At 34.5% G+C, this 10,925-nt stretch overlaps 1 protein-coding gene across 1 annotated transcript; it reads left to right on the top strand.

Annotated features, from left to right (window-relative positions):
* Window positions 1-1,521: 1,521 nt before the first annotated feature.
* On the top strand, window positions 1,522-4,741 carry LOC112523825 (protein FAR1-RELATED SEQUENCE 5-like). Its single transcript, XM_025133496.1, has 6 exons — window positions 1,522-1,606; window positions 2,181-2,976; window positions 3,060-3,165; window positions 3,471-4,040; window positions 4,143-4,231; window positions 4,333-4,741. The coding sequence occupies exons 1-6, from the start codon at window positions 1,522-1,524 to the stop codon at window positions 4,739-4,741; spliced, it is 2,055 nt and encodes a 684-aa protein (XP_024989264.1).
* The last annotated feature ends 6,184 nt before the right edge of the window (window positions 4,742-10,925 follow it).

The following is a 10,925-nucleotide window of genomic DNA, read 5'->3' as shown; positions in this document are numbered from 1 at the left end:
AAAAAATATATATATATTATATATATATATATATATATAGGGGCACGTTTAAATGAAAACTATGCATTTCTAAGAAACCGTGTAAATCAATTTCAACCAATAGGAAAATTCTATTTTTTTAATTAAATTTAATCAATAAGGGTATTTCAGTCATTTACAATATTGTTATATTAAATATGGAAGTTATTAATAAATATTAAATAAGAAAACGTAATAAAGGAAATTGTATAAATGGTAACATCTAAATATTTTATTATAATATAATATTAAAAATTTGATTTTAAAATATTGTTATTCAATGAATCTGGAAACGTGTTCTGAAGATTCGATCACCTTATGGAATGAAATCTTGATTTGAGGTTGAAATTAAAAATTTCCATGTTCATGAAACTGTTTCAATGTGAAAGGTTTCATTATAAAATGGTTCATATTAATACTCTAGACATATTGTCCATAGTAATGAAACAGGTTCATGATGGTGAAACATGTTCATGTTCTAATTGATTCATGACTATTGATCTAGTTTAATGGTGATCCACGTGTCATTTATGATGGAGTTGATCCGTTTATTTGGTAAAATTAAAATGAAACGGATGCATAATGTATTTTGTTCTTTATGAAATAAATGTATGATGAAACGGATTCATGATGATTTAGCTTCGGAATCTTTGAAGATTGTAATATGCTCATGATTCTTGAAGATTGTGAGAATTAAAGAAAAGAATGCATCGAATCTTAACTGAAATAACAGGTTAAAGGTTAATGAAACAAGTTCATGAAAGTGCAAGGAAACTGGTTCATGACGTAGATGTATCGTAAGTCGATCCGTTCAGTAGATGTAACGTTTTAATGACAAGAAAACTGGTTCATGACCTAATTTAACAATAAGTCATGAACAGATTTAAGGCATGAATAGTGATGGTGTAGGTGAATGGTTTAGTAGTTGAAATGGTAAATGAAACCGTTGCATAGAAAAGGCGATTCCTCATGAAATAATTTCACGATAAATTAGTGAAAAATGAATAAGGTGAAACTGGGTCATGGCAGTATTGATCCTGATAAGTGAAATTGTTGCATTAGTGAAACAATTTTATGTTGTATTATAAACTTTTATGAAGTCAGTAATCGATGAAAAAAAATCGTTATCTAAGTGTAACGAATTCATCTACCAGTACATTGAAAATTACGAAATATAATCAGTATTACGTGGATTATTCTGTTGATTAAATTTTGAAACCAATGTCGTTCATATAATGTACTTGAAAATTTAAAACGATTCAATCCATATAATTGAATATGGTGTGTTATATTCATTTTTTAATATGTTTTATTGATGGATGTGATTTAAAGTGAAAAATAATATATTGCTTTAGAAAATGAAAATAATGTCATTAATAACATGATATGAAGGATATTGTTTCCTTGAATATAAAAATACTATGAATTCATTGTATTTCAATGCATGGATATTACATCTATTCATATCGTTTAATCCTGAGAAAAATACTTTATTCTACGACAATGAATGAACAGGGAGAAGGTATTAGTTCGAATGAAATGCCTGACATTTGCACTAACGTTGATGCAACTGAAGATGTGTGCTATGGTATATCATTTGCATTTTAATTCCTATGTAGATGTACATTCCATGGTATGAATGTTCGTACAATGTTCGTCCTTTTTGATAGAATTGAAAACGTTTCATAGTACGAGTATTTGTATTCATCAGTTTGTATGATGTGAGGGTATGGTTATCTTTTTGCTGTAAATTAATGAACAAGATATCATAATGAATTAGTTTCATTAGATGACGTTGACATTCTATTTTATATCTTTAAGTACAATATTAGACAGGAAGGATGATGAATTAGTTGAATCACAATATGATAAGTGCTGATACAGGATGAAACTTATTTCATACCATTTAAGTAGTTTGTAGTGTAACCATTGTAGAATGAAATCGTTTCATAAACGTGGAAAATACACATACTATGCAACGAACTTCATAAACTTGGATATATTGCATACATATATATATATATATATATATATGTTTATAAGTACATCTACTATGAAACAAATTCCATGAACTTGAAATGGTATAATGTAACATATCAAGCGTGTTCATAATCATAATTATAATTATAACTATTATTTTATTCTCTACTTGGACTTGTTAGATGCTTTATCACAAAAATGGGGGAATCACCAGGGGCACGAGTTATGGATTCCTAAAGTTGATGGCAATATTTGTCCAAAGGTTGGTGAATTCTTTTCATCGGTTGATTCCGTAGAAAATATGTATAGGAAATACGCAGACGTTGCTGGGTTTGATATCCGACTGGCCAGCAAAAAAATGAACTCGTTGGGTGGAGTGCAAACACGTTTTTTTGTTTGTAGCAAGGAGGGTATTCCATCCAAAAAGGAATTTGATTCTTTAGAAGTTTCATCGGGTGAGAGGAGAAGACGTAATACAAATTTCAAACGTACTGTTTGTAAAGCTTGCCTTAAGGTACACTATGTCAAAGAGAGTGGCCGGTACGAGGTTTATCATTTCATTGAGGCTCATAATCATATGCTTTGTCGTTCGGATGAAAAGTTGTTCACCCGTTCAAGACGCCAACTTGACTACAAGGATCGTAAAAATGTTTACCACGCATCAAGCTCTAAAGTTGGTATCACTCAATCACGCAGGATGCAATTGGCAATTAACAGAGGTTTAGTATCATCTGGTGGGACAACTAGGGATCATATGAACTTTAGAAGAGACATTACGCTATTCATTGGTAACAAAGATGCACAAATGCTAATAAACAAGATGAACAAACGGCGGGAACATTGCCCGGAATATTTTTTTGAATATGAGTGTGATGAGAAGGAGTTGATTGCAATTTTTTGGGCAGATGAAACAGCAAGAATGAATTACAAACATTTTGGAGACACCATATCATTTGACGCTACATTTCAGACAAACAAGTAAGCTGTCTTAAATTATTTGTTATAAATTGTTTTACTTATATCCAATGAAAGATTAATATGATTCTTTCCCATCTTAACAGGCATGCAATGATTTTTGTACCATTTGTTGCAATTGACAATCACAAGAAGTCCGTTGTGGTTGGTGCTTCATTGATTAGAAATGAATCGATCGTTAATTTCACTTGGGTATTGAAGGCGTTTATGAAAGCCCACGGTAGTTAGCCGCAGTTTGTAATAACCGATCAATGTGCAGCAATGAAACAAGCGATACCTATAGTTTTTTCAGAAGCTACTCATCGATTGTGTATGTGGCATATAACAAAGAAAGTGAAGGAAAAGGTATGTCTAATTTCATCCATTGGGGATAATTCTAATATATGCATACATAAGTTTGTTTACTACGCGTTTCATCACAAAAAAATCTTAAGAATGAGTAATATGAAAAAAATGGTTTGCCAATTGTTTGATTGTGTGCTTGTTTCATTGTGAAGATCCGTGATCATTTAGCCCATGGGACCCCGTTCAAAAGCAAGTTCAACAAACTCGTATGGAATGTACACATAAGTCCCGAAATTTTTGAGGAGAAATGGAATGCATTGATGGATGAGTTTGGACTACGGCGTCACTCGTGGTTTGAAGAAATGTATGCAATAAGAGAATCTTGGATTCCAGCCTACTTCAAGGACTACCCAATGTCTGGTCTTATGAAAACCACTTCCAGGTCTGAGAGTATTAATTCATTTTTTAATGTTTATACGAAGTATTGGAATGATCTTGTTTATTTTCTTAACACTTTCGACGATGCAATCGAAATTCAAAGGAAAGAACATTGTTCCCTTGAGGTTGCAAGTAGAACTACAATACCTAAATTGTTGTCACCGTCCAAAATTGAAGCGCAAGCAGCAAAAGTGTACACAAAAACAATGTTTTTTGAGGTGCAAAAGGAAATGAACAAGGCAATATGGTATTGTGGGGTTGTCGAAGTAATAGAGGTCGGTGATAAGAGGATTTACAGTATTACACATAAGAACAAGAATTCTGAGGTTAAAGCTACGTACAAGGTGTTGATCAATTTTTTGATTTCATTTTCACAAATAATTGATTACAATCGCATATCCTATTAATTATTTATAATTTATCTTCCTTTATGTATGATATGCTAGGTGGTTCATGATGTAAGGGATGATTCTTTTGATTGTAGTTGCAACCATTTTGTTCGCAATGGTATATATTTTGTCGCCACGCGTTTATGGTAATGTTAAATTCTGAGGTGCAATCTATTCCCGAAAAATACATCTTGCCGCGATGGAGACGAGAGTTAGTTCCCATTGAGTTGTTGTCGGCTCGTGTTAGGTATGGTGAAATGGATGTTGAGAAACAAGCTTTGATCAACCAGGCTATATCAATGTTTGATCTTATTATTGGGCGTGTACGGAATGACAAGGGAGCGTTGACAGAGTTTGTGGAGCGATTGGAACGATTGGGTGATGAAATTTCGATGGACATTCCAATATTGACAGGTACTGAGCAGAAGAGAAATGATATTCAGGAGTTCTTATGTGTTTCCGAACCTGAATCGGTTGATGTCTTACCACCAACAGAAATACGTAATAAAGGTTGTGGAACCGGAAAGCGTCTTGTTGGTATGTCAGAGAGGATATCCATGAATGCAAAGAAGCCGAAAAGATTGTGTAGAACTTGTGATAAAATGGGGTGGCATGATTCCCGCAACTGTCCGTCGCAGGGCGATAGTACCAAATAACGGTTTAGGTGTTCGAATTATAATTGTTTGATTTGTGAGGAACGTTGTTTTTTGTTTCATTTGTTTTATCTTAGCTAGTAACGGTTATTGATGAAATTCTGCCGGCTCCTAAATTTTTTGGGATGAGCATGTTCATGTAATGGTTGTGAAAACGTTTAGATTGGGATACGATGAAGGTGGTAATGAGACATGTCCATCATGAAGAAAATTATTTTGGATGGAATTTGTTTGAATTTTACTTTTTTTTTTCTAACGTAGTTACCTTCTACCCTAGAAACATTTAAGTGTAAGCAGTATGTAAATTATCTGACCAATAAATGTTCAGTGGAATAGAAAAAGTGAAAACATGTAATGACATAATGTAAAAATGAAATAATATGGAAGACTTTAAAATGCACTTCGGATGACTTGGATGCATCTACATATGGAGTCCAACTAATTGGTATTTTGCATAATGTACATATATATAGTGTTCAGAAAAGTAAATGTGAAACAGGTGCATACAAACGGCTATAGTTATGGTTGCTGTATATAAACTTCAGTGTGAAGGAAAATTGGTTTACTAGGCCAACGGTGAAACAATGTCCATTCATGATAGGCATGAAAATGTTATCATGAAAATGAAGTTTGTTTGGGACGATGCAATTGAAATGATGTATGATTTCTTATCATTCCTAGTGAATTCGGTAGTGACGCGTTTGATTAATAGTATCATTCTCTGCAATGATAATGTTTCATTGTAGTATTGAATTGTGGAAGGTTGAGTAACATGAAATAGTTTCACGATGAAGAGATAGAACACAAGTACGACGAGCACGCACTAAAAATACGGTTGATTGTAATGGAAACAAGATTAAGCATTATGTTGCTTAGCAAATTTTTGAGTACTTGTAAAGACCACATCAGTTTAGTCAAATCAAAATGAACAACGCATAATTGAATACTAAAAAACACTATAAAATTCATGTTATAACCTCCAAATATAACCCAAAAAAAGTATCGTTAGTGAACCAACGCTAAATCCATGGATTGCTATGATTAAATGGTAACGCCTATGGCAGATCTCTTTGTTGCTTTTGCTTGTTCTATTGCTTTCTTTTTGTCTTCGGGATCCATTGCATGAAACTGATCAACCTCTTTCACGATTGACTCCCTTCTTTTGCTGAAGTTGATGAGTACTAACTTTGCCATGTATTTCTTCCTCAGATCAGTTAGCTGGGTTCTTTGATTCGGCCCTTCTGTAGTGAACCCGGTCTTCCATGATCTTTCATCTCCCATACAAGTTTCCATATGCCTCATCAAGTACACACCTCCATCCTCAAAATTGTCTTTTGTTTGCCAACTCATTTCCAAGAGGTCATGACCCGTTTCATCTATTTATTGCCAGCTAGGATGGCCTACAACTCTTAGATGCTTGATCATAAGGCGATGCTGGACAAAGAAATAATCAATTGTAAAATGTAATTCGGGAAGAAAATTCAAGTATAAGAGTGATTGTCCAGTTAGTATACTTACTAATAAGTCGACAACGTGTTCATACAAACCCATATCGTCTTCGATCTAACGTCTTTTCCAAAATCGGTTGTCTATTACAACAATTGATGGGTTCTTGAAGTTAAACACCACCGTGTAGTAGTGACCACAATCCATAATAGGGAAGAAAGCCTGTGTGTGTTTAACTGTTACGTAATGTCATGTGAAAAATAAATGTGTACCTAATTTTAAATGCAAAAAAATGTAAATGTTGAGCATACCATATCCATATTTCGCATTTTAATAACTTCCATGTCGAAACAAACTGATTTTGCTAGGTAATTGCTGAAATTGTCATTCTGAACATTAAAATCTGCCTGCTGAGTCCTTAGCTTCGGATATCCCTGTATGGTAATCATGTAGTCAGATAGCATTCATGAAATCATGTTCTGTTTCATAAGAAATAACTTCATTAATCTTATAAATCTTACCAATACAATTGTATTAAAAAAACAACAACGAGGTGAGTCACGGCTTCTATACATTTCCTCCATGTTTAACAATTCAGCCCATCCATCTATAACATTTGTGTAGACAATTGATTTGGATACTAGACTTGCCAAATTCCCCCGCAATATGTTCGTGGAATTCTCTAATTCGAATACAATGTCACTACAGATTTGCAACGTAAGCATACTCATATTAGTCGAATCATATGTCATTGATAATGTGTTAGTAAGCGCATTTGGTAACAATGTAATACAGTGAATATTTAGTAAAAACATATTCTTACAAGGTTGATCCAATTTCTGCGAGCGCCCACTCGTGTATACGCCTATCTTCTGCACTTACCTTCATGTCTATAGCCCGCCTTACGAAAGGTGATCTAAGGTGATCTCCCAAGTGAACACTCCGCCGAGAAGCTGTAACGTATTTTGACTTCAGGTGCTTGGTGGTATCGTCTTCACCATGCCATCCGATGAAGCGGTTGGATTTTTTTAACTTTGCATCATCAACGATGCAGACACCTTTTCCTTTATCCTTTGAGGGTGGCTTCGTGACGGTAGACGGTTTTGCTGTCTTTGTCGGGCTGATTCCCAAGTCGAATTGTGGAGGCTGTAAATCTAATGCCTCATTCTGTTCTTTACTAGAAATTGGTTTCTCAACTGTTTCATCGCATATCTTGTGCAATGTTTGACTGAGCCAATATTGTGATAATGGTGACTGATTCAGGTCATTATCAGTCGGGGTTTCATGGTTGGCACGTTTACCAACACATATATCGCTTGATGGACCAACAGCTGTCGGGTCTACATTATCGTTTAAAGCTTGTTGACCTTACTCATTCTACGTAGAGGATCTGAATATGGCATTCAGATCACTAGCAAGAGCTTTGAAAGCCTCATCCGCATGATACTTGGCCTGGCACGCAATGAGACGCTGTTCAATTTCACGCCTTGTATCAAGAACATGACCTATCATGTCTTTGATCATCTTGATTTCCACCTACACATCATAGGAAGACATACAAATTTTAATTCATTAATAAGAATTAAACTGGTTCATCACACAGGTTCATATTGAGAACAGTGTTGGATTATTATTGAAACAGTGTCAGATGTTTATTAAAACAATGTCAGATGTTTATTAAAACAGTGTACATATTAACAGTCTCATAGTAGCGAAACTGTGTGATATTAGCTGTTGCGTAAATGTTTCAGTTTAGAATAGTGAACCAATTTCATAGGATATAGGTTCATATGACCCTAGTTTAACATGAAACAGTCTGATGTTAACCTATACAATATGTATGGACTTGCTATGAAATGAACAATGAGTTTATAATGAACCAGTTTCATAAGAACCAGTTTAATATGATACGGTCTTATGTTAAACTGTCCAATATGTATAGAGTTGATGTGAAATGAACAGATAAATAACAAATGAACCAGTTTCATAAGAACGAGTTTCATATGATACAGTGAAAGTAGTGAACTGTCATGGTGAACAAGATAATTTGATGTTTGTGAAACAGTTTCATTGACCAATGTAAACTAATGGAAGTGAACCAGTTTCATATAAATTACAGTTATACTAGTGAACAAGTTCAATGAACCAGTTACATATGATACAGTGACAGTAGGGAACTAGTGAAATGAACCGTTAATGAAGTAGTGAAATGAAAAAGTGAATTAAAGGTTGTGACACAGTTTCATTGACCAATGTAAACTAATGGAAGTGAACCAGTTTCATATAAATTACAGTTATAGTAGTGAACAAGTTCAATGAAACAGTTACATATGATACAGTGACTGTAGGGAACTAGTGAAATGAACCATTAATGAAGTAGGGAAATGAAAAAGTGAACTAAAGGTTGTGAAACAGTTTCATTGATTTTAGTTAACTCATGTTAACTAAACTGTTTCGTATGATATTAGTGGACTTGTTTCATATATGTGAAACTGTTTCATATAGGTTCATATGATATCATATGAACAGTGAAACAAGTTCATATGATACAGCGTGACCTAAAAAAATGGATTGTTAATACATTTCGCTTCTAGTTAACGTGTACTACTACCACATAAATTTTATTCGGTTACTCGGTGCGAAACGTTTAAATGAAATTCAAAGAAGGTAGATAATTACCTCTCTTTCAACCGCCCTTGTCACGTCCAATAATTTAGCCGATCCTAGGCCTCCGTTGGCTATCTCCCAAGCCTCCCACTTTCTTAACATGTCGAAGCTCCATCCGATTGTTGCTGGCCGCATGTGGTCAACTACTTGATCCGACCATATTGTTGACTCAATATATAGTAACTGATTAAAAGGTAAAATCAAAGAGGTTTAGACTTAGGATTAAAAACAGTTTATGCTAAATAATCGAGTAAATACACTTACAGTCAAATAAGTGGCCCAACGTAGAAACATACGTCACTTGATCTGCTCCAATTTTCCTTACTCGTTCGCAACATATCATAAAGGTATTTGCACCAGTCTATCTCGGGTATCAGTTTCAAATCCTTAATGGAAGACAAAAAACTAAGATTGCAACAGCCCATGCGGTTACAATCTATCATCAAGTTAACGAACAAGACCAAGAAGTTGATTTGGAATGCATTGGATGCATCTCCAGAACCTTGGATAAGTTTCATAACATCCTTTGGTCTCATCTTTTTCTTATCAAATTGCTTCCTAAACATGCCGTTAAGATTTGACTCGAATTTGTCTTATTGAGTACTAAGTATGTCAATCCCCCCAGTCGGCAAGCCTAGTAATTCATGAATTGAGGCTATTGTAAGTGGAATTGAACCGTGACAAACATTAAGCCTCATATTCACAGTAACGTAAAAACCCAAACGAGATGGGACACCGTCTATTTTTATGTCAAGCAGGCTCCCTAATCCTATACTGGTAACGGCAGCCCGTTGTGAATCGTTTAGTGTGCGCACTGTTTCATGCAGTGTCCTGGGGGATGTCCTAGTTCTTAGTACCCGATATTGTACTTCATTCGTGTCAATTGCAGGTTCATCTTCGGTCCCCTTCTGCAAGTCCTCGTTTATTCCTTTTTTTCTGATTCTTTGTGCATGTTGTCATCGACTCGACCCCCTCCACATGTTTGGTTACCCAAAGATCCTGCATATATTAATTATCATTTGTATATACTTTCAAGTTTAGGAAAAACATAAGATTTTAGCTACCTTTTGCTTCCTGAGGTCCTGTAGTGGTTTTTACTACTTTGGACAGTGTTGTATTTGGAGGAACGAGATCTGTGCGACCGTGGCTCGAGGAGGCCTTATTGGATGTAGAAACCTAAGACTTTTTTTGCACTGTAAGGGTCGGTTCTTGCACAAAATCACTGTCTGAATATGTACAATATATTAGTATATGGAATCACAACGTATAAAGTTTCATGAAACAAATAAGTTAACATAATCAAACTAATATAAACAGGTTGCGTAATAGTATTAAACATGATGCAATCTATATTTTACATTTTTATTAATATACAGTTGCATAATAGTATGAAACATCCATTAACTAGGACAAAATATTATATTTTTTGGAAAATTTCAATGTATACAATGTATATTTCAATTGTACCTATGATGGGCAGATTAACAATCGCCTTCCCAGTTTTCTTCGTCTTCCCAGTTGCATCTTCTGTGTTGGCATGGCTCGTTGAGGAAGTTTTGTTTATCGTAATCTTCAGTTTCTTGATCTTACCAACATTTGGGTCATGGAGAACATCAACATCTGAATGTATACAATGCATTAGTGTATGTGACTTCAAAACACATATGTTGTGCACCTATATTAAGCCAAACAATGTATAACGAAGCTGTAGCTATCTGGGTTTTAAGGGCAGCAAGTGAACCTATAAGATTATGCGCGATATTGCATGATGAAACTACAAAACTGTTGCAAGAACCACTGCAAGTGAAACTATTTCATAGACAATTGAACCATTTCATACGGACAAGTGAACCAGTTTACGTAAAATGAAACTATTTCATGTTGTATTATAAACTTTTATGAAGTCAGTAATCCAGAAAAAACTTTCCTTATCTAAGTGAAACGGATCCATCTACCAGTTTCATGTCGGATCAAGTTAACTAAACATTGGGTTCGGGTTTTTCATTCACAGCTGTTTCATTAGCAAAATATTCCTATAAATATGTAATTTTCTAATTAGCAGTTGTTTCATTCA

This window comes from Cynara cardunculus, assembly GCF_001531365.2.
Source record: "Cynara cardunculus var. scolymus isolate 2C chromosome LG 12, CcrdV1, whole genome shotgun sequence".
Classification (NCBI taxonomy): Eukaryota; Viridiplantae; Streptophyta; class Magnoliopsida; order Asterales; family Asteraceae; genus Cynara; species Cynara cardunculus.
This window is presented reverse-complemented; position numbering and strand designations above follow the sequence as displayed.

What these genes read in the sequence shown, in the direction of transcription:
- LOC112523825 (XM_025133496.1), top strand. Translation starts at nt 1,522, where the DNA reads ATGAATGAACAGGGAGAAGGTATTAGTTCGAATGAAATGCCTGACATT. An exon ending in CGATCGTTAATTTCACTTGG is followed by an intron (nt 3,166 to 3,470) that starts GTATTGAAGGCG and finishes TTCATTGTGAAG; the next exon opens with ATCCGTGATCATTTAGCCCA. An exon ending in AGGTTAAAGCTACGTACAAG is followed by an intron (nt 4,041 to 4,142) that starts GTGTTGATCAAT and finishes ATGATATGCTAG; the next exon opens with GTGGTTCATGATGTAAGGGA.